The sequence below is a fragment of the Chaetodon trifascialis genome, chromosome 12 (genome assembly GCF_039877785.1).
Source record: "Chaetodon trifascialis isolate fChaTrf1 chromosome 12, fChaTrf1.hap1, whole genome shotgun sequence".
Lineage (NCBI taxonomy): Eukaryota > Metazoa > Chordata > Actinopteri > Chaetodontiformes > Chaetodontidae > Chaetodon > Chaetodon trifascialis.
The window spans coordinates 25,134,875-25,158,519 of record NC_092067.1 but is presented as its reverse complement, the minus strand read 5'-3'; the positions used below and the strand labels follow the sequence as shown (position 1 = coordinate 25,158,519).

The 23,645-nt window shown below is 46.2% G+C and overlaps 2 protein-coding genes across 2 annotated transcripts; both read left to right on the top strand.

The window, feature by feature from the left end:
• The first annotated feature begins 699 nt into the window (after nt 1–699).
• LOC139340357 (interleukin-10 receptor subunit beta-like) lies at nt 700–5,964 on the top strand. The gene is made up of 7 exons (XM_070976141.1): nt 700–847; nt 1,274–1,397; nt 1,981–2,159; nt 2,860–3,014; nt 3,622–3,772; nt 4,841–4,986; nt 5,178–5,964. The coding sequence occupies exons 1-7, from the start codon at nt 790–792 to the stop codon at nt 5,394–5,396; spliced, it is 1,032 nt and encodes a 343-aa protein (XP_070832242.1). The 5' UTR covers nt 700–789; the 3' UTR covers nt 5,397–5,964.
• Nucleotides 5,965–8,130: 2,166 nt separating this feature from the next.
• On the top strand, nt 8,131–20,548 carry il10rb (interleukin 10 receptor, beta). Its single transcript, XM_070975741.1, has 8 exons — nt 8,131–8,299; nt 13,780–13,909; nt 14,822–15,009; nt 15,398–15,558; nt 17,356–17,509; nt 17,882–18,039; nt 18,271–18,440; nt 18,529–20,548. The coding sequence occupies exons 1-8, from the start codon at nt 8,245–8,247 to the stop codon at nt 18,755–18,757; spliced, it is 1,245 nt and encodes a 414-aa protein (XP_070831842.1). The 5' UTR covers nt 8,131–8,244; the 3' UTR covers nt 18,758–20,548.
• The last annotated feature ends 3,097 nt before the right edge of the window (nt 20,549–23,645 follow it).

Here is a 23,645-nt window from a genome sequence, read left to right as displayed (position 1 = left end):
AATACATAACAGTAAGAAATATATAAAGAGGACGAGCACGTTAACATGAATGATGGAGTGAACCTCCAAGAAAAGCTGTATTAAACCAGAAAAGAACACCTGCCCCGCTGTGGGCCAATCATAGCTTAGCACAATGGAGTGGCACCTGGGGTGGCCAATCAGATGTCAGGGGAGGGCCACGCCAGCCTGGACACGCCCCTGCCCGTCAGTGTTTTTCATTTATTTGTCAGAATAACAAACACACAAATATTTATGTTTTATTTTTGTTTACTGGAACATGAACACAGTAAACACTCCTTCATATCAGATCATTAAAGCAAAGAGGACAGTGAGTGAGACCTCATGAAGGCTGTGAGCCCATGCTCACACAGGCAGGTGAGCGGAGGAGGAGGCGCGCAGGTGGCGCAGGTGCGACCACGCGGAAACGTGTTTTACTGGAAATGCATCCTGACTTGATCACTGGCTCCATTTATTTATTTATCTCTGTATTCATTTAGCCCCTCAGACAGCCTGAGCGCGCCACCTGACGCACACGGCTGCGCACCTGTCACACGAAAAGGTGCGCAACAGGAAACAACCGCAAACACTGGAAACACGAGCCGTTTAAAGGCCAAACGAATACGAGCGATTCCCTGAAGCTGCAGACGTTTCTCTGCAGGAAGCAGTTTCGATTCCGCGGACTTCCCCGCCTCTCGAGCTGAGAGCTACCAGGAAACACACACACACACACACGCGCGCGCGCTGATCAGCTGCAGCAGTACTGACTGACGGAGGAGCTTTTCGGATAACATGTCAGCGTCTCTCCGCGCCTTCATCCTGGTGTTTTCAGCTCTGTGTGGACCCAAAGGTAAGAACATGAGGCAGACGGAACTGAGAGCGGCTGAGTGCGTGTTTGACCAGACTGAGGCCAACAGGAACTACGACAGCACGAGTATTTCTACTCCATGAGGAGTACTTCACTCACAGTGTGGTTGAGTTTACATTGACTGGCGGTTTTTGTGGCTTTTGAGCTCAAAGATCTTCAGGAAAAAGCTGGTAGAAGATCCAGATCTCCTGCTTTAATGCCTTCAGATCAGACTGTGGTTGTAATCCAGCGGATCAGTGTTCAGAGGATCTGCTGAACTTTGACTCCAGGACAATAAACACAGCAGCACCTGCAGTTAACGCTCCTATGAGTTTGTTGAATGGAAAGGCTTCAGATCGTGAGCTGTGATTGGCTGTCCTCTCCACGCTTCCTGTCATTAAATGTTGTTTTTGGGTTTTGACCGTTCAGGCGGATCAGGACTCCTCAGCAGCCCCACAAATGTCCACCTGACCTCCTACAACATGAACCTGGAGCTGAGCTGGAATCCGCCTGAAGGGGCGGCCGGAGACCTGGTCTACACAACCGAGTACAAGTGAGTCAACACTGATCCCAGATCTGTGCTTCAGCATCAGTCTGTGTTTAAGACTTAAAGAGTAGAATTCATCAGCAGATCATTTCAGCTCCACCCGTCACTGAGACTCCACCCTGCTGCTCCATCATTCAGACACATGAAGCTCCGTCCGTCCGCTCTTTGTTCTGTGTTTGGATTCAGGGTTTGAGTTTCACACCCTCGTTTTATCATTTCACCGCTGAAATGACGAGGCGGACAAACTGCTGTGGAGCCCCTCAACACTCAACCCGGAAAGTGTGCCGGTGACAGCTTCCTCTCGTCTGCAGCGCCGTTCAAAAGTACCTTTTCTTCTGGGGAATAATGCAGATTCACTGAGGCTGACACGCTTTAGGCTGCCGAGGCAAACTGAGAGCAGTGAGCTCAGCGTTCATCACTCTCTTTACTCACCTCACACTCACTGTGAAGTTATGACCTATGCGGCTGAAACTGGGTTAATGTCAGTGATGCGTTCTAACCGTCAGCTTGGGTAATTAGTGGTAAAAAAATGCGTTTCCTGCTCTGAAACCATCAGATCTGTAACAGCAGGACTGTCTTTTGTCCACAGATCCCCAGTAGCACCCTACAGAGTGGGCTGCGTCAACACCCCCTACCTCAAATGTGACTTCACCAGCCTCAACATCTCCATCACTGAATACGGGAAGTACACCTGCAGAGTGCGGGCACAGGTGGGGGCGAACAGCTCCGACTGGGTGGAGAGTAAGCAGATCACTTTGGACAGAGACAGTGAGTCAAAACTCTGAGTTTCATCAAATGTTTCCTGTGTTTTTCGGTCACTCGCTCACCAAAAACCAAAAGGCTCATTGATAGATGATCCTTCCAAAAAAATCAAATTAAGCTGTGCTAATCAGTACCTTCGTATATCATTAATGGGTCAAATGACGGAGCAACTTGAGCAGTTTGATTTGTAGAGCCAGATGTTTCCTTCAGGAGGTGGAGGAGGCCAAAAACACTGGATCAGCTGACACAAACATGGTGACAAGTGATCGTGTTGCTGTGTGACTGCTGGACGTTTATGCTAACATGTTAGCCGTAGCAGCGTTTCATGGTGATGTCAGCATTGTGTGAAGCTGATTGATGCGGCTTTAATGAAGCGACAATGAACAGCCGTCAGTCAGTGTTTTTTTGTTTGCTTTTATTTACGTCATCAGAGAAAATGTTTGTAACACTTGGGAAAAATGACTTCAGAGTAACTTTATGTATGTGGACGCTTGAGTGATCTTCATTTGTGGCTCTTTGTCGGCCTCCTACATTAACCTGTGAAGTTTACTGATGATGTCTTTACTGATGAGACGTGGACTTTGGATCCAGCACATAACTCTGCTGCTTGTAAAGTTTTCTGCCTTTAACTTTTGTATTCTTGAATATGAACATGTTTGTTTTTCGAGCAGCTCCCTTCACGTCTCTCCGCTCTCCTCTTCCTCAGCCATCATCGGTTCACCCAACGTCTCTCTCTTCTCCAACGGGGAGACGATCGAGGTCAGCATTAAAGACCCGGACTTCGTGGTCTCAGAGCTCAGGAACGTTTACAGCTTGGCCACCTACAACATCACCTACTGGAAGGACGGGCAGCTGGAGACGGTGGGAAGCTTTGGGTCAACAGTATTAAGCTTTAGGTTTGGGGATGTGGTTCGTTTCTTGGCGTTCGTGACAAAAATATCTGCTCACTGAGCTTCAAGGAGCTTTACTGTGATAATATGAGGACAATAAAACAAACCCTAAGAGGAAGTTCATGTTTTCCCCACAGTTTGAATTTGAATAAATCTTTATGTGACGGACAGCAGCAGCATTGACAAGCTAAATAAATGTGATGTTAGCATATCGGTAACAGTCCAAAGCACCAAAAGTTAGCTCCTGTCCCCTGATGTTTCATCAAACTGCTGCCTGTCATCATGGCCTTTACAGTAATGAAGTTTGTTTAAAAAAAGATATACGTGTTTTTTCTGGGATCAGATCAAAAGCAAAACAAATACACATTTAGCATATTTAACAGATTTAGGATTTCTAACTGTTGTGAGGACCCAAAGGACTGCTGTCCCTGTGGTGGAGTAATAACAGGAAGTTTCCCTGTTCCTCTCGTTCTGCTGCCACCACATGAAGGCTAGCAGCAGCATGCTAACAGCCTCAGTTGGCAGAGGGCTGATGTACAGAAGGTCACACCTGACTGCTCCTCTGCTGCTTCCTGCAGGCTAAAAGCGTCAGCAACAGACAGCAGAACCGGGTGGTTCTGAGCGGCCTGGAGCTCTGGACCAAGTACTGCGTCCGAGTCCAGATCATCACCGACAGGAACTCCAAACCCAGCGAGCCCAGCAGACCTGTCTGTGAAAGCACCACCAGCAGTAAGCCACTTTCAGCCATGCTAGTGGGAGGGCTGTGGGGATGGCAGGTGATTGGTCGGTCCATCTGCCGCTTTCAGACTCTCATGTTCCCCTCAGGATGAGTTTTTCTTCCTCTCTGGCGTCATTTTCAGGTCAGACTTTCAATTTGTCCAATATTTATGACCAGATACCTGCCAAACTGATGCCGCTCTCATCAACCTCACTCTGTGCTAATCAAAAAATGCTAACATGTCCGTAACACGTCCGCGTCATATATACTGCTTTCTGCTAACAATCCCACAATGCAGTGTGTCCCATTTGATAGATGAGAAATTACAGGTGTGCAACACTTCAGTCAGTGATGAAAGTGGTGAAAGTTCTATGAACAGAGCCCACAAGTTTTCCTCAGAGCCGGAGAATCTGCACTCGATCACACGTCTGTGCTCAGACTTTGGTTCAGATAAGAGAAACCACAGCTCAAACTCGCTCCCTCACGACCTCTCTGCAGGAAAACTTCGCCTTTCATTCTCATTCGTTTGTTATGTGCTGCAGCAGCATTACTCAGGAAGTCAGCTCCCCTCAGCACGACTTGTGTTTGTGGTTGCTGGTTAGCATACAGCACGGAGATAAAGGTCGTCTCTGATTCTTGCAAAAACAAGTGTCAACAAATCATTGAAAGTGGATTTTGCTGGAAAATGTTTGCACAACATCAGAGTTATAAACTCCACAATGCTGCACTGGAGCCTGTGCTTATCAGGTGACACGCCTGCATGTCAGCTGTGCAGTAAATCCCACCTCTGTGAAGCAGCTTCTATCAGTCATTGTTGACTCTTTTTAAATTTATGGTGGCTTTGTAGACATTGAATTAAGAGGTGTTTCTAATGTTGGCTCACGCGAATCATCCCTGCAGGAGGATGCTGTGATGGTCAGTGTAAGTCAGGGTGGAGGAGACCGTCGCTCGCTGCTGGTGCACGTGTTGAGCGACTCGACTTGAAGTGAAACTGCTCCGTGGCGAGACAGCAGGCAGCACTGCATTAACCGTAGAGACATCCTGGTAACCTCTGCTGTTCTGGCTCTGCTTGCTTGCAGAAGAGGAGGCTCCGTGGGTTGCAGTCATCGTGACGTTTGTCATCATGGCGCTGGCAGTGGCTCTGGTGGTGGTCGCAGTGGTGTATCGGAAAAGCATTTCCTACTTTCTCTGTCCCAGAGATGCGCTTCCTCAGCACTTCAAAGAGGTCTGTATGTTTCTGTGTGTGTGTACGAGTTTGTTCATTGACTTCAAACCCTCTCAGATCTTCTTGTATGTCCACTGATTTCAGCAGGACACGTGTGTGTTTGTGCAGTAAGACTCCTGAGGTGTTCTCTCTTCTTTAAGATGCTAATGTGACATAAACCTGAATCAGTTTGCCTCCCTCCTGCTCCTCAGTACCTGCTGGCGCCTCCCAACTCGTCCACGTACCTCGCCATGCGGTACTCTCACCCACCCAAGGAGATCTACCACCAGATCAGCATCGTTGCAGAGGAAGGGCACCCTCTGGAGGTGGCGGTGAGCAGCTGCAGCAGGCAGCCTGACGTCAGAGCAGGCGGAGAGCTACAGGAGAAGAGGGAGAGGCTGAGGAGCACAGAAGCCGTGAAGAAGAGCTGATCTGCAGGCTGCAGGGACTGATAGAGAAAATCAGCAGGACTGACGTTAGAGACGCTGAGACACTGCCAAAATCAACTCGTGCTTGACTTCACAGTTTTAAGGCACAGCAGGAGTCTCATATTAGTCCTCGGAGCAGGTGTGACTGTGAAGTGCAGGTACAGGACTGTTACCTCATCCAGGTGAAGCTGGTGTTGTCTGCAGTATTAGCACATACTGTGTTTAATGAAGGAGCATGATGCCCGCTGGAGCCGCCCACACTAAAGTATTTACACTGCCATGGTAGTAACAGATGCTCATCCACCATTTACTCTATTTTTTTTGGATGTAGACTTGAAAAGCTGCCATTCCAACATCACATCTTATGATTTGGATTTCCTCGTTGTGACAATGTGAAGGTTTTCTTAATGAAAAACTGACACAATGTGCAGCTCAAAGGTTTACTCATTCACTTATGGTCTTAAATGAAGTGATTATTTGAACGTGTGCTACGAGTTATTCTACATTTTAACTACAAGGAACTAGTGCTACACAAAACATTTTGAAATTCCAGTAAAAGGTCAGCATGACTGAAATCATGTGACTGATGTTTGTGTCATTTAACCTTTAACTTCCTTGTTTGCATAACAGGTATGTTTCTAATCTCATTGTCGTCTGTCAACATGCAGCAGATCCATGTGGAAACTAAATAGAAAGAGCCAGTGAAAGACTCTTTGAATCCAGTTTCTGTGTTTATCTCTAAACTGCACAGTAAGTGTGTCAGGGTAACAGAACAACACACAACGTTAAAAGGTTAAAAGTACTGAGTATTTTTAAAGAAAGGAAACAAGTGTTGGTAATTATTTGCTGATGTCTGTACCAAACCATTTGAGATATGGCTGCTTGGGGGTCATGCACTGTGCAGACCTGCAGGAGGCGCTACAGCTGAGACTGAGCAGTCTGTGCTTCAAGCCACAGTCCTGCAGAGAGAGAGAGTGTGCATCATGTCACGTGTGCACAGGTGTATACAGGTGCGTAAGTATCAGAGCTGTGGGTGTGCAGTGTGTATTTGGTACCTGTATGTGATAAATGTTTGTGCTAGCATGCACGCAGTTTGACTTTCACAGTGTTCAGCTGATGCTGACTCCAAACACGGCTGATTAAAGGTTATTTTTGGCCGGACAAAAACAAGATTTAAGATAAAAACCATAAGTTCCTGCGAAACAAGAAGAAAACAGACGTTAGCTTCCGAATCCAAACTGTCTGATCTAAACTGATAAAAATACTTCCTGAGAAATGACGACACACTTTTCTCACTTCCATTATTTTGAAAATCTCTGCAGCTACATTGATAATCTCATTATCATTGATTTCTAATGTGAAAGCCAGTTTATGTTAAGAATCGTCTCAAATCAGCTGCACAACTTTAAGGAGAGAAGATTTCGGCTCTTCATTTACACAACTGTTCATCTTCTGTTTTGGATTTATCAGTGTGACCAATACTGATCAATACCAATCAAAGCACGTGACTGGACATCAACTTTTTCCTGTCGTGTCCTAGTAAAAACACAAGCAAGGCTAAAGTTACAGTTACAGCAGTTACTGTTTTATGTTCTACCCAAAAGTTGACGAACTCTGAGCCATGAAGTGGGTGTGGAAGCGTGTGAGTGAGGAAAGAGTGTTCAGAGTGTTTATTGGCTTAGTGGTTTTCCTTAACAACATAACAAAAACCGGCTCGCTGACTGACCGCAGTCTGCGCTGCCTCAACCGGCATCAAGCTGCACATACAAGACCAGAAGAACGAATGTTGTACTCTCAAAATAAAAGTGATGTCTCGTTATTGTGCACAGGCTTCATATATTAAAACGAAATGGCCGCTTCGCTGTCAGTGGTGGACGTCTCTGTGGTCTGGTGTTAAAACACCTCAGTGACTTAAGGGGTTAGGGATACAACACAGTTTATGAGAACGATATGACATGACAGCTTACAGACATCAGTGTCAATTAAATCTCACCAAACTACACTCACATCACCCATTATTATTATTATTTTATCATGATTATGATTTTCATTGTTGTCGCATTAAACTGTTGTTACTTTATAACTAAGAAAGTGATTTAAGCGTTCTCCTCTTGCATTAGAAACTGGGCTTAAATAAACGAAATGGTTTAATTATGTGGCTCAGATTTAAAGTATTACCACTACACATCTGTAAAAAAAAAAAAAAAAAAAAAAAAAAACAAACAAAAAACAAACAAAAAAAACAGGTAACTAATAGCTATTCAACTATTTGCACTGTGTGACTTTGTTTTGAAAAGGGCTGTAAAATAAGCTTTTTATTATCATTTATTATTTTAAGGGTGCATCGTCACATTTTGTCCACTGGAAGTGCACCGTAGAGGGCACTTCCAGTGGACAACATGATTTGTGTACCATAGCGGCATTCAGGAGAGCTCCTTTGTCATTTGTTTGATGTTTATACTCCATTAGAGACGAGTGGCAACAAGAGATAACAGCAAGGAGAAATAAGAAAATGTGAGAGAAAGGTTTTGCCACGTTTTGCTGCTCATATGATGTTTGAAGATATGTGATAGGAGATGGCATGTATGTCTGTGTGTTAAAACTAAAGATAGAAACTTTTTTCGCTTTTTCGCGTTAAAAACTAATGTCAGTCTTCATATTTAACATCAGTTCGACGTGGGAATTATTTTGAAAGTACAACCGGAACCGGAATTCCTCGCTGTAAAAAACCTCTCTTGACTAAAGCTGTGTGGCTACAGCCAGCAGAGCTCAGTCCGTTCGAGCTCGGCTTGGAGTGAGACGACCAGCGCTTGAAAAACTGTCACTGCCTTGAAAAATATCAACTTGAAACATGTCCGCTGCTTTTTTATTCGTCTTTCTCTTCTGGTGCCTCCAAACCAGCCCTGGTAAGTCCGTTAACTGCCTAAGTTAGCATGCTAACGGTCGTCGGTTTGTTTTTCAGACGGGTGTTTGGCTATTTGGTCCGTTGAATGTAGCCATGTGAGCTAGCTAGATATATTATTTTATTTTATTTTTTTAATGGACAAACTGTAAAACCATCTAACTAAACTACAAGTCAAATATTCACTGTTAGCTCCTCTATCAGTGAATTGCACATTGAAATATATCCAGTATAGCCTTGTCTTGTTTAAGCTAATTAGCCTGCATTAGCTTATCTGACGAAACCAGACGCGTTTTTTATTAGTTAGATAACCGCACAGGAATTATAGCTGACTTATGTTAACACATCTGTATTTGTCTCACAGCTGGTGAGGAAACTTGACCTTTGAACTGATAAATCCAATTTGTGTCCGAAAAATCAGTTCAGTCACTTATGAAGAAGAAAACCAGCGTGTTCAGATCCTTCATTTGAATTAATAATACCACACTGTGAAAGTACTTCATTACAAGTCCTGCATTTAGAGTCTTCCTTTAGTAAAGGTGCGTACGTATTATTAGCAAAATGTACTCGAAGTATCGAAAGTAAAAGTACTCATGTTGCAGTAAAATGGCCCCTGTCAGTGTTTTTCTATCTGCAGTCTGTGGATTCATATTCCTGCTGCATTCATGTGTTCATTCATTTTACTGCTGTAGATGTTTCAGCTTGAGCTCATTGAACTACTTTATATCCTGTTGGCTGCTTTAATCTACAGCAATGCATCATTTTCTATAAGGTCATCATATGTTTGCAGCGCAGCCGTCCGGTGAGAACCACGTATCTCCAAAAAGGCTGTTTTCAGCTTTGTGACTATGCATTTTCAGCTCATCCAAGAGGCCAAGAAGCGTTTATTGAGTTGAAGAAGGAGAAGAATTTTCTCCAGACATGAAGGAACTCTTCATCCTTCAGCTCAGCATAAATGAGCTATGAGCTTTTCACTGGACAGGACAGCTGTCAGGCAAATGTAGAGGAGTAAAAAGTGCAATATTTGCCTCTGAGATTTAGTCGAGTAGAAATACAAAGTTGCATAAACAAAAAATACTCAAGTAAAGTACAAATACCTGGATTTTGTACTTCAGTGCAGTATTTGCTTAAGTGTACTCAGTTACGTTCCACCGCTGAAGGAAACACATTGTTGTGTTGTCATTGCAGTTTCATCAAAGCAAACTTCTAATTCCACACACGCTGGTTATTCTTGGTCACGCTGGACCACACACCCGAACACAGGCGCCGCTGACGGCAAGCTTGACGTTAACGGAGCGCACAGGTGCAGCGTTGTGGTTCTTTCCTGTCTGATGCATGCAGAGAAACAACTTGTACCTGATCTGTGCAGCCAGCCCTGTGCTTTGACTTCCTGTCACATGACGTGGAGTGTGTCAGAACACGAGTCAAAAGTCTGTGTGTGATGCACAAGGTGAAAGGAGGTAGATAGAAGTACTGTGGTTTGGCTCAAGTACCCAGAAATGACAGTAGTGCTGATAATCTTAGCGTGATTGTAGAGCTGATTGTAAAAGCTGCACCAGTTTAATCGCAGCTGTCAGCAGCATGCGGCCAATCTTCAGAGGTGATACATGTTCATTTTTATAATGAGAATGGAAACTAAATTTGATTTTTTTGCCAACAGTTATTTGTTGAAATGTGCACATAGACAACGGGAAACCGTTCAATGTGGCGCAGGAGAGTAACTCAATCCCTCTGACTCATAATAATTGAGGAATTTTGGTTAAAAAGCGTCCAGCTGTCGCTAACCGGCAGTCATCCGACGGGGCTGCACGTCCAAGAAACCCAGTGCTGGTGAATTGATGCCTCCAGCAGCCGCTGTGGTTGGCCAATAATAGCTTCAGCCGAGCCTGTGAGTTTCCTCATTTTTGCCAGTCATCGTGTTACGGATGTAAGAGCCTTAACTCTTCTGTGGTTTGAGTGAAGGTTTGCTTCCTCAAGTCTGTTCTCAGTATAAGCAAATACACAAGGCAGTCCAGCTTACTGTGGAGTGACGGTCATGAAGCTAAGAAGCCTGATTGGTTAAGAGCTTCCCCGTCTGACTTATTTCTACTGAACACTGAGAGATCTGAAAACTGAAAGTTTGGGAGCTTGGTTCGCTTCCTCTGGTCAGCATACTGTAATATGTTCATGACTCACCCAAGACTTTCAGCCCGTTTTTCATGGCTCGAGTTTTGATGTCTGGCCAAGCTCTCGCTGACCTTGGAGTAAAAAGGAAGGAGGGCTGATATAATCTGTGTTTGTGTGTTTTGAAGAGGGTCGGCTGGTAGTTGAACTTACTCTTTTATCTCCTCCAGAACTCACCGGATGGAAACACGAGCAGTATTGATTAGACCGCCTGCAGCGGGACAACATGCAGCTTTCATGTTTGATGCTGAACTGTTTCACAACAAACGTGCTGTCACATGCATTTAAATGCCAGCGGAGGTGTTCTGCATGAATGGAGTGCCACTGCAACACGGGCATCTACAGAGAGTGTTGCATTATGGGTTGGTCTTCTTGCTCGGCTAAGACAGTCAGGTGTGTTTGTAGACAATCTTTTAGAGTTAGTCATCCGCTAAAGCCTGCAGGAGTTTCTGGAGGTGTGTGCTGGCTTTCGTAACTGTAGGGACAAACCGTGGACTTTCCAAAGGTCTGACAGGCGGTGTGATATGACAGGCGATGCCAGGCAGCTCCTCTCCCATCGCCCTCTCATTTATCTCCTGCAGCGTCACACTTTCATTTTGGCTCATCTCATGTTTCACTGGGTGAATCTTTAATCCAGTTTCAGTCAGCATGGCGCGCCACGCCTTGATGCCCCGACGCCCAGCGCTGCGGACTCTGTGCCTGCAGGGCCGAAGCCATCCGGTGCTGCTGAGGGTAGATCAGCTGAGGGTTTCACTAATCTGTCATCTTCAGCACTGACAGACCTGTTTCTAAAGCCACCACCATGTGTCAGACTTGGTATGAGACCACATTAGATGCGTTCAGGTAGAATGTGAATAATGTATTTATCTGCTTTCATCAGTGTGGATTTGGCCTGTTGTGCAGTGAACGTTGCACATGCAGTTGTTGTGTGTCTGTTTGTACACTTTGTCAAGGTTTAAGAAGTCAGATTTGTGTACAGCACCAGTCAAAAGTTTGAAGAAACCTTCTCAGCCGGTGGTTTTTCTCTATTTTTGTTATTTTCTGCCTTGTACATGAACACTAAAGACATCAGAAAACACATGTGGAACTGTGTCGCAAGCTTATGTTAACAGATTCTTCTCACATTGAGGCCACGACCTCATGACGCTGCCAGCAAAGAGGAATCCAAAATATAAAGCACTTTGTTTGCTTATTATGTAATCCAGCATGTTTGTTCGTAGTTTGACGTCTTCAGTATTAACCTGCAGAGTGGAGAATAACAAACTGCTGGAGGTGAAAGGTTTAAAAACAGCCGTCAGCGTCGCAGCTGGCTTTGAGGCGCTGTTGCCTTCACAGCCGCTGGCACACATATTTTGGGCTGTTTATTCTTGTTTGCTGCAGCTCTTCTGCGACTCTTTGTGAGTCCGGAATGAAACCATTAGTGTTTGATGTCGCATGAAATGAAATATGTGTGATGGTAATTTCTCTGTGGCTACGAAACTGGTGTGAGGTGGACAGAAAAAAGGGAATTGAGGAACTGAGTCAGTGTGGAAAATTTTGTGCAAGCTGACAGACATACACACACACACACACACACACACACACACACATACACACACACACACACACACACACACACACACACACACACACACACACACACACACACACACACACAGAGGAAGCGCTGAGCGGAGCAACCTAACCTCCCTGTATTCCACCCTCCAGTGTTTCCTGTTTTTGTGCACTGTGTCAGTCATGTGGGACATCCAGACGTCTTTCATCTCTATTTTTCACCCAGTTTTCCCCTTTTTTGAAGCAGCAGGTGTTATTGAATTTGGGTTTTCCTGCTCTGTTCTCACTCTGCACAGATGTCCCAACCCCTGAAAAGCCTAAATTAGCCCACAGTGACACTGTCTTGTTCCTCTTTCTTGAGGTCACATTGTTGTGTTCACTTATTCTTTGCTCAAGTCTCATCCAACGAGGGACAGCACAGATCTATCACATTTTCCACTCAGCTTTGTTCCCCTTTTGCTTTTCTTCTTGGCAGTATTCATGCTAATGGGATTACGTGTTGTGTTTTTCTGTGGTTATTGACTGCACTCACTCGATATCAAGGGTTCGGCGTCGCACATGAAACGATGCTCTGCAAAGCAAACAAGACGCAGCAGTAACATCCAACATCATTAATGTGTAACTGACTCCTGAGGACCAGCAGCAGTACAAACACAGCAGTTATATCTCTACAGCTTTGTAAGCAGTATTTAAACATGCAGTGAATGGTTTATAACAGTGTAATGTAGCTGTAAGCAGATATGAGTATTTATTAATGTGTTTGTCTTCTGTAATTCCTCCTGTGAGTCCCCACAAGGCTGTACAGAAAAACACAGTGGGCGTAATGATGCAAAATACTCTCACTAATGCTAAATAGGGGATTAAATGGAGACACGTTTCAGAAGCGGCTTGTGTTTCTTCTTCATGGGTGATTTTTTTTTTTATAGTCTCACTTCCATCTTTGTGTGGCAGCAGTTCGTGTCAGGAGGTTTCACATTGAGGGCAGGTGCATGTTGAGCAAGTGTTACAGTACCAGCAGTGTGTCAGCAGCAGCTTTTTCTGTGATCGTTTGCTTTGGCTGATTCCCGCATACGCCGCTCTGACTGGAGCAGCGAGTCAAGATTAATCCTCCGCAGAAAGTAGTCCCCAGCAAATGCACTACAGTACCTCCTCCTGTTTGAGCGTCGTTTGCAGCCGTTTAAGGAAGCTGTTAAGGCTTCTTGTAAAAATGAAACTTTATGTTTGTCAGACATTTTTAGAGATTTGCGTCTTCAGAAAGAAGCAGCGAGCTTTGGGGCCGGCTGCCTCGCAGAGAGCGGGGACGTCACGGCTGGTTTTTGACAGGAAGAAAAGTCTGGATCAACGCCAGCTTTATGCTTTAATGTAATAACCTGTTCACGTGCTGATGCTTCCCTCAGTCAGTGGATTTGAAATAATTACTCTTAAACTTGCAGCTGTCACTCGTTCACAGTGGAAGTGACAGCCCTCTCTTTAAGGAGTAGAACTCAAATGCTGAGGAAAAGATACACTTGTCGTATTAATGTCAAGCTGGATTAATGAATTGATTAATCAATTAATAATTTTAGTCATACATGCAGGTTTCAGCTCCTGAAATGTGAGAGTTGATGCTCTTCTTTGTCATTCCTGATCATTGATTGAGAACGTTTGGGTTCAGTCTTAACCAGCAGATGAACCAGTGAGGAGAACGATGGTTAACAGCGGCTGGAACGAGCGCAGCTGTTAGCATAAACTGTGAGCTCATGTGGTTTTCCTCTCGTTGTGTTTCAGCTGGAGCAGAGCTGGCTGCACCGCAGCATGTGACCATGGTGACCTTAAACACCAATTACACGCTGAGCTGGGACTGGGACCAGAGCGCCGCGGGGCACCGCGCCGTGACCTTCACCACACAATACGTCTCGTAAGTCTCATTACACACGAGTTTCTGTTGTGACGAGCTCGGCTCTGAATCTGGGCTTCAGTGACTTACTGGAAATCTGGTTAATCACATTCTGGATAAACTTTGAGGTTATTTTGAGCCAGATGATGAGTTTCAAAACAAACTGGTTTATTTCCTCTCTGGAGGGGTTTTAGCAACATTAGGGATTAGCTCAGAGGAGGGCCGGTCCACCGCCGTTCGTGTTTCTCACAGGAGCAACTGTCAGACAGGATGTGAGGTTTCACCTCATTTTAAGCGTCTCCACACGAAGCCCTTTGTGAAGCTGCCATGCACACGTCGGAGTACTTTAATGCTCCTGACCATGAAAACTCTGCAGAGTTTCCGCTGGTAAGGTTGTGACATGGTGGGCCACCGCAGCAAACCAGCCAAAATCACAGAAACCTCAATTATCTGATTCGCTCCCTCAGAACGCGTGCAGACGATCTCGACCCTCCTCCTCTAAAACACCTCAGCTGTCCACTCAGTCTCTGCTGTCCACTCAGTCTCTGCTGTCCTCTCAGTCTCTGCTGTCCACTCAGTCTCTGCTGTCCACTCAGTCTCTGCTGTCCTCTCAGTCTCAGCTGTCCTCTCAGCCTCAGCTAGAAGTGAAAATGGAGTTCAGAGCCGACTTCGGGAAGTGTCTTGAGGAAGTCTTTACTGGCAAGAGGAGACAAAAGTTGACTCCCAGCCAGCAGCTTCTCAGACTCGGCGAGTTGAGCGTAACAACATGGCGTCCTGACAAACTGCAGATGGATTCCACTGCAGTGATGTCAAAATTGAACAGCTACAGATTGAGAGCTCTCAGGTTGACTCGAGCCGTCGTCCTGTTTTTGAATTACAGACGATCAGTGTTTTTATCACTGCTTTATGTTTTCTTTGTTCCTCTTTCCTCAGGAAGTACAAACTGAAATCCAAGAAGAGCCCGAAGTGGTACATGGCATGTGAGGGGACGGCGCACAGGTCATGTGACCTTACAAAGTTCAACCTACACTACCTGGGCATCTACGTGATTCGAGTGCGAGCCAGCGTGAACGGGAGTCACTCCGACTGGGTGCAGAAGGAGTTCTGCCCCGACAAAGACGGTGAGAGATGACAGGAAAGACGTTTTACCTCAAAGCCCACGGCGACACGTGATCTCAGGCAGTGTGCCACAAACCATCGCACAGACAGAGCGAACAGTCAGCGTGTGGTGGAGGCAGAGCTGTGGGAAACACTGCGAGAGGAAACTTAACCTTTGTGCGCGTTGAGCTGCTCTGAAATATCAAAACCGAGTAAACATCTTCAACATGGCTGAACTGTTGATTGTGTGATGATCCTGTCAGACTTCATTTCTTTCTTATAAGCTGACTCTCGCTTCGTGCTGTTGACTCTCTAAAAACAGGCGAGGAAACAAATAGCAGCTCATCTCCAAATCAACCCCTCGTCCATTTCCTGCAGCTTATCTCTTGTCTCTCTTGTCTCTCCTGTCAGCTGCTTTGGGTCCTCCAAGCAAAGTGGATGTCCGGCTCGCCGGAAGCGTCCTGGATGTCTTCATCACCGACCCTGTGACCAGCACCAACACCTCCATGAGGGACCAACTGTCCAGCCTGTACTACCAGATCGTCTACTGGGAAGACTCGGCACACACACAGGTAGGAACTCGTCCCTCTGACGAACACCTGGCCCACCGGTACCATGTGGCTTTGACGCAGAGCGATGGACATGAATTCATGTTCCAGTTGCTGTTCATGTTAGAAGAAGCGATACTTCTCCTGCAGACGCTTTATGTAAAAATGGCGTGACAGATCCTGGCAGACATGTTTCAGCAGGAGGAACTCCCCAGCAGCTTCTCCAGTGCACACTTCCCGTTCTCTCCACGGACACCTGTGAAACCCTGAGCCTGCAGCAGCCTCATGATGCAGTCACAGACTCAGACCTGCTCTCTGCCTGTGTGCTCAGCACAGTGTTTCCTGTCTGTGCTGCAAGGTGGCTCAATCACATGACCTCCTGTGTGGCTCCACGAATTCCTGCCATGCTTTTATATAGAGCAGCGAGCAGGACTGTGACGAGGACGATGCAGGTTACTGCAGAACGTCCTAAACGAACCCAGAGCTGACGAGTGGAATGCGATTGGAGTGAAGACGTAGAAAAGCTAAAAAAAATGCTTTGCAAATGAGCATCATGACGTCCACCTGTGTTTTTAAGACTATATGTGCAGCATAATATTATAATGTCAGCTGTTCTGCACGATCTGGTGCATATTTATGAAGATAAGTACATGAATTATGCAGTAAAGAATAAAAGAACAGCAGAAATACACAGCGAGCAGAAGCAGGGGGAAGGTGATGCTGAAGATAAAACTGGACGAATTAGCATAATGCTAAATAAAAACGTGTTTCCATGAGTTTAAGAGAAACTGCACTTTTTATTTCATTTGATTGAAATCATGAAACAACTTCTATCTTTTTATTGGAAGTGTTTCTATGTAGAAAGATATGTAGAATATCTGCAGGGTTTAAATTATCACTTTAATCTTTGTGCTTCTCCGCTGAATATGTTTTTATCGTTTCATTGAAAGCTTCAGTCCAAAGTTCTTTAGATGTTTTTAAAAGTATAGCTCGTCCTCAAAGGCCCAGTGATGGACAGCAGACCCTTTCAAGAGCCCTTTATGTCATGTTTGCAGGCTGCTCTCCAAACACACACCTTCAGCCCATAATATTGCTCTGCTAGCTGCTATGAGCAACAAGCTAACGAGAGGTTAGCGAAAAAACTTTAGATGCAAACACACAGCAGCAGTGGAAGTTTGTCTCTGAGCGTTAAACATGACATCAGACAAAGATAACGTGTGACATTTTAGTAAAATCAGTGCTGTTAGAAAGAAGCCAACATGTGATTAGGTGATGATCAAACACTGAAAAAGATGTCGAGGATCAGAGCATCAGATTTAAACCTCAGACGGTCAATGTTTACAGCTGCAGGCAGCAGAGCGTGTCCTGACCGCAGACACTGACTACACACACACATATTTCAATGAGGTGTTCACACACTCTCTGTGCGTTTGATCGTGTTTAAGATACGTCCTGATCTGCTGTTAGTGTGCTTCAAAGCGTCCGTCTGAGCAGACAGCCATCTGTCAGAAGACAATTTGTGCTCACGCTAATGCACCGCAGGGACAACGTGTCTCTAATGGACGTCTGTGGAGACACGAGTCCAGTCTGTGGTGGGACGGGACAGTGTTTGTGTCAGGGCAGAAAGATGAGTGCAGAGAAGTGACTGATTTAGCACCGTGAGCTGATTGACGATCCTCATTGGTCAGTTTCACAGCAGCTGCATTAATGAGATCCTGCATAATGAGCGATAACGATGATTCCTTCATCGTTAAACTCACTGACGTCCGCCTCTCCCAAAGACGCCTCCCTGAAGCTCTCACCTCTCTCATGTGTCCTCAGGCCTCTGGAGCCCAGATCCTGAGCAGCAGCGCCAACCTGGTGACTCTGCCCAGCCTGAAGGCCTGGACCTGGTACTGCGTCAGAGTCCAGTCCCGCTACGACTTCTACAACAAGAGCAGCAGCTTCACCTCGCCCCAGTGCTTGCAGACCGAAGGTGAACATGTCAGGCAGTGTAACTGGGAACCAGCTTCCACTGGGATTAGATTGTGTTGATATGATCTTTATCGATTTCAATCAGAAAATATCCCACCTCCGCCTCAGAATACACACCCTCACTGTCTTGCATGACGTCAGTGTCAGATCAGCCTCCATGTTTGCATAAAGCTGTGATAACAGACAGGACATGCACACCTGCTCAGGTATCATCTCATCTGTGTGTGTGTGTGTGTGTGTGTGTGTGTGTGTGTGTGTGTGTGTGTGTGTGTGTGTGTGTGTGTGTGTGTGTGTGTGTGTGTGTGTGTGTGTGTGTGTGTGTGTGTGTGTGTGTGTGTGTGTGTGTGTGTGTGTGTGTGTGTGTGTTGAACAGGTGCTACTCCGTGGTGGCTCATCTTCTTGTACTTCCTGGGCTCTCTGGTCTTCTGCTTCACCATCGTGCTGCTCGCGCTCGTCTTCTCCTATAGGTTCTACAAAACCGTCAAGGCCACATTTTACCCGTCCAGCCAGCTGCCTCTGCACTTCAAGGAGGTACGACGCCACAGCACGCCGCACATTCCCTGCAGCCAGCGGGCGGATGTCGTATGTGTTCGTGTGTGTGTGTGGTATTTAAAGGTTCACACGGAGCAGCTACATGCATAAACTGTTAAACTGTCAAATCATTTGCGTTGCAGCATCAGAATATTTAAAATGATCTCACTAAAGTTCATACATGCAGTCCCACTGAACGCCTCCTCCTCTTCCTCCTCCTCCTCCCTCCAGTACCTCTGTGACTCTCCCAGCTCCGACGTTCCTCGCCTCCTCACCCCGGATTCAGAATCGGAGCTCTTGTGTGATAAAGTGATTGTCCTTCCGGAGCCGGTCCTGGAAATCCACATTCCTCCCCCCGAGGCCGCGCCGGCGCCCCCGTCAGGCCTGGAGCCCGACAGCAGGTGGAGTCATCCTCCAATGTTGCTTCAGCTCATGTGTTCCTGTTCAGAGAGCGTTTTGTATTTAACTGTCTTCCTCTGATGTCTCCAGCGGCAGGCACAGCCGTCAGGACAGCAGTGGCAGCGGAGACTCTGGAGTTTACTCCACAGGAAGTAGCTCGGGTCCGCGGCAGACCGACAGCGGCCAGTCCTCCACGGGGGCCGAGTCCTCCTGGCAGAGCCCCCTCGACCTGGTGCAGGTGAAGATGCAGGACATGGTCCCGGGCCTCAAGACTCAACCTCTGATCCCAGACGAGGGCATCGTGGACATGTGCGTCTGAAGGCCGCACGCCAGAGGACGTTTGCCGAGAAGAGGATGATGCTGAGGAAGGCGGGGGTTTGTTGAACGTGTGCAGCGTGCCTTTTCTCCAGCTGTCACTGTGAACGAGACGACAGGCCGCTCTATTCCCGCTGAGGTTTCGAGTGTGTGCAGCGTCTCCGTCAGTAACGCCTTGACGTGTCCGTTCTACAGCCATGTTGTTTAATGAGTTAACAGAAGTCGCCTCCAGGTGCTGCTGAGGAAACATTAAATGAACACGAGCAAATGAAGTCAAACAAAATGACCTGAGAGTTTGAGACTGCTCTCACAGTGCTGTTGTAGTTGTTTATCTTGTTTATTGTAACATAAACCAGTCGATCAGCTGTCTTAGAAAAGACAACAAGATGGTTTGAGCTGCAAACAAAGACCCTGATTCCAGGAGAGTTTCAGAACATCAGTCATCAACAGTCACACTGTGTCTCCTGACTGCAGCTGTTCTGGAATCAGGCTTTTATTTCCAGAAACATCCACAGAAGAAACAGAGAAAACCTGTTCTGTCAAACGGACCCTCACGTGTCTTAAGGCCAGATGTTTAGAAATGTGAAGCCCCTCCCCCTGCACCGACCGACCAATCGGACGCTGATCCAGTCAGCGTCCTGCCATTTATCATTTTTTATTTTTTTGCACTAAACATAATGACTTTAAAAGGAGAGAAGGGAGCGCGTTGAGAATCCTCCGGGATGGTTCTGACGCTCAGTTTGAGTTTCAGTTTGCCTCCCACCCCTGATAGAAAGGGCTGGACAAAATAATAGAAGCACCTGTCGGATAACATGGTGAGCTCCAGCAGCAGCGCGGGCAGCGCCGGACGCTACCTGTCGAGGCTGAGACCCACAGACACGAGGACGTTTAAAATGTATGAACGCATTGCTGAAACGTCTCTCGTGTGTCCCTCAGAGGACATCGGAGTCCTGAAACAGCTGCATGTCCACATCACACGAGACGTTCGTTGTGTTTCTGTGTTTCAAACTACAGACAGAAGAGTCGTAGCTGTCAGTGTCTCAGTCTGGTTTTATTAATATGTACATACGCTGACTCTCTGAGAGAAGCTTGTTTTCATTTCATTTTCCTTCTCACGTTTATGGTTCTTATAGAATCTCAGTGGCACCTTTTATTTGTATCAGATATCGTCCTCATGTTTGTCGCTGGAGCCGTGTTACTTCTGCCTCTGCTCCTCTTTCACGCCACGCTGATTCCTGTTTGTCCAGTTTTACCTCACATTCATCACGTCCTTTATTCTCTGACTTCACGCTCAGCAGAGAAAGACGCTGGCGGAGGGTCGTCTAGTAAACTTTATCAAACAGCTTTCATCACTTCCATCTGCTTACAGACAAATGTCCTCCTCCTCACTCTCTGATGCTAACACTTATTGGGGACTTTTTGAGGCAGCAAGTGTCTTAAGGACACACAGAAAATAAGAGTAAATCAAACTGGTCTGCATGTAGGATGTGATGGCAGATATGAACTCAAAGGCCAGTTAAAGGTTGGACGTCGGGACAGTTCGCCTTCCAGGTGTTTGCGAGCCTGGAGGAGACTGACGGTCCACCTCGTGATGTCATCTCCACCCGCGTTGCATCGCCATCTCACCTCTCGCCGTCTGTTGTAACGTCCGTGGAAACTGTATAGAAACGTATTGTGAAGCAGTGTAACGGTGCAGTGACTGTCTGTCTCTGGTCCCACGTCCACCAGCTGCTTCATCTCCTGCACTCATGTTAATGGACAATCATGAAAATGAAATAAATCACCTCTTATACCGAACCTTGGTGTCAAAGTGAGTCATTTCACACACGCACACATTGGTGGAACTACTTTCTACCAAAGAAGTAGTCCCTGTGAAAACATCGATGACTGGAATAGCCGAGCTGCTCTGGTCCACGCAGACATTTTGACTCGTCATAGCAGCAGAGGACAGGAGTTACTAATAACTCTGAAAACCTCGCTAAGTAAAAGCAAAACTTCTGCGTTCGCATGGTGAGACATCTCCGCACCACGGGGAGAAAGTGTCAAAGTGATCTTTGGTGATTTTGGTGAACTGAGCCTTCGTTCAGTCCCAGCTGGACGCCGCTGTCAGTGAGGCGCGACGTCTCATTGAGTGGAAGGTGTTTGTCATTCATCCGCTGTCACTAAAAACCTCACATCATCTTTTACCTTTTCTAATTCGATGCATTTGTTTTTCTGGGCGAGTCTAAATTCTCACATGAAATAAATCTTCATTTTCAAAAGAGAAAACCTGCAGCATGTCTGCATCTGAAGCCGATCTGAGACTTTCACAGGCTGAGAGCTGGACGCGGGGGGAGTCAGTGCTGGGATTATTTATGTTCATGTGCTCCCATCGGTGTCCTCATGGGCAGACACACAGCATCCACAGTACTACACACTTTGTGCACAGTGAACACATGGAGGACAGATTGTGTTCACTCATTTCCTGTGTGTCTCAAAAATTAGCAGCAGCCATGACGGCTCATTGTACTGGGCGGGTCTGTTCTGGTCTGTACTGGTCTGTGCCCATGGGCATCTCCTGCCATTTCCTGTGAGTAATAATGAAAGTGAAATGAAAAGCACGCCAGCGCCTGGCATCCTGACTGAGGGACATAAATGGAAATTTCAGACACTTGTGTACCCACAGTGGGTGTGAAGAGGAGAGCTGATGCATTATGGGACGGTGAACAGAGCACAGTGTGGCAGGAGGAAAAGTAGGCATCGGTCATGTGACCATGAAGCTGGTTTCTCCTTCAAACTTCAGATTACACATGAATAACTATCAGTACTGAACAGCAAATGTCCGTCAGGTAACAGGAGGTCACCTGAGCCTCTCCTCACACCTGAGAGGCAGCAGCTGGGCCCCGCCTCTCTCAGGTATTTAAGAGCATACTGTTCAGATGTCAGCTGTAGGAACAAGAACTGAAAAGCTCTCAGCTCACAGTATTTAATGAAGTATTTGTACTCGTAGATCCATGTTTGTTAAAGGAACTAGAACTCCTCATGTAGAAATACTGCAGTTTTCAGTCTCACTTTAGTGCTTCTCCAGATATCAAGACATTAAATCTGTTTGTGGACTTTCTTGGTCTCAGGATGAACAGAACAAGGTTGTGTTTGTACCTCAGACTGAGGCTCTCAGGAGACAGCTGAGCTCCATCAGGAGGCTCCTGGTGATAAATGTCGCCCTCTGCTGTCAAGCGTGCGTCATCGCTTTAGTTCTTTAGATGGATTTCAAAGGCTGCAGGGGCCAAACAGTACAGTAAACCACACCGAACAGCAGAGACCTTCACGTCCCTCCAGTGTGTCTGGATCCTGGTCCAGACGTCAGAGCGGCTGTGGAGGAGTCCCGGGTTCAGGAGGAAACTGATGGGTTGAGGCGCGGCGCTGGAGCTCTGTGCAGGCCTTTGAATGAGCACACCTGTTTGTAATGAAAAGTATTGATATGTTTGCATGTTTCCAATGTTTTAAAGAGGTTCGACTTTAAAAACTGTGTAATAGTTTAACTTGATGCGAGCTCCCTCAGATCATCAGGAATGTTTTGAGTCCACTATGTGAGAAAAGTCAAAAAAACACAGACTGACACGTCTGAGGCTCAACTGTCAACACTTTCTTTCATCTGGACAAAGATCACGTGGCACCAGCAGATTTGTGTCACGTGATCCAGTGTTCTCTCTCTTTTAGCTCTGTGTTTGGTCTCCTCCACCTGCTAAACGCTCCATCATCACCAACCAGAACAGTGACGACGTGTCCGACAGATGAACAATCAGCTGAAAGTCGACAACACGCAGTTTTCACATCTGATACTTCATCGGTTCATTATTATTTTTATTCTATCCTGATTATTACGGTCCAAACACAACATGTCAGGTTACAGAGCAGGCGGGACAGCATGTTTGTGGTTGGACAGACGTCAGCTCAGAGACGTGTTGAGGCAGGACAGTGGACTTGTTCCACTGTCAGGCGGCTGATGACACTCTGGACGTGTGTTAGCATGTGTTAGCATGTCGTCTCAGTCTTTCCATTCAGAGTCACATCATATGAATGTCCTTTGTTAAAATGGTCCCTCTTGATTTCAGTCTCCGGCTTCGTCCCTAAAGACTTGAAGTTCATGCGAGGACGCTGCTGAGAAACAATAGAAACAGGAAATGACTGAAGTGTTCTGTCCAATCACAAACAAGAAGTGCTGCTCAACACTTCCTGTGATCCTGTAACCTCAGTTCAGATACATTGTTGCACAGTTCAGAAGTGTATCTAACTAACAATTGATAGGATGTCAGTATTAATTAGAATAACTTTACCTTTTAGCTGCTCGTGCTAACTGTGCTGTTTGGCTAAATTTCAGTTCCAAGCTGCAAATATAATCCATATCTTTCTGTCTGTCTGTCTGTCTGTCTGTCTGTCTGTCTGTCTGTCTGTCTGTCTGTCTGTCAGTCATCAGCTCTTCACAACGACATGACAACATTTCCTGTTTACTTTCATCTCCCCAGCATGCAGTCACCAGCCTTCAGGCCTCATTTCTGTGCTTCGTCTACAATATGAAAGAAATCTTTTTTGCATTCATGCAGTCGGTCAGATCCAAAGTGCAGGCGAAGAGGCAGACTGCTCACTGTCTGCAATTTTCCCTCACAATGCATGAGGAACAGAGTCCCTTAATGCTGCACTGATGTAATATGAAAGGTGTCATTCACAGGTGAAACCCACAGCCAATCAGCAGCGACTCTGCGGTTCACCTCAGCTTTATGCAGCGTTTCAGTGTTTTCAGCTGCTGCCATGGCATGTGGGAAACGAGCATTGAGCAGCCAGATATTTCCCTCACGAGCTGGAGGAGAGCAAAGAAAAGCACTTTCGACGATAATTTTCATTCAGAAATATAC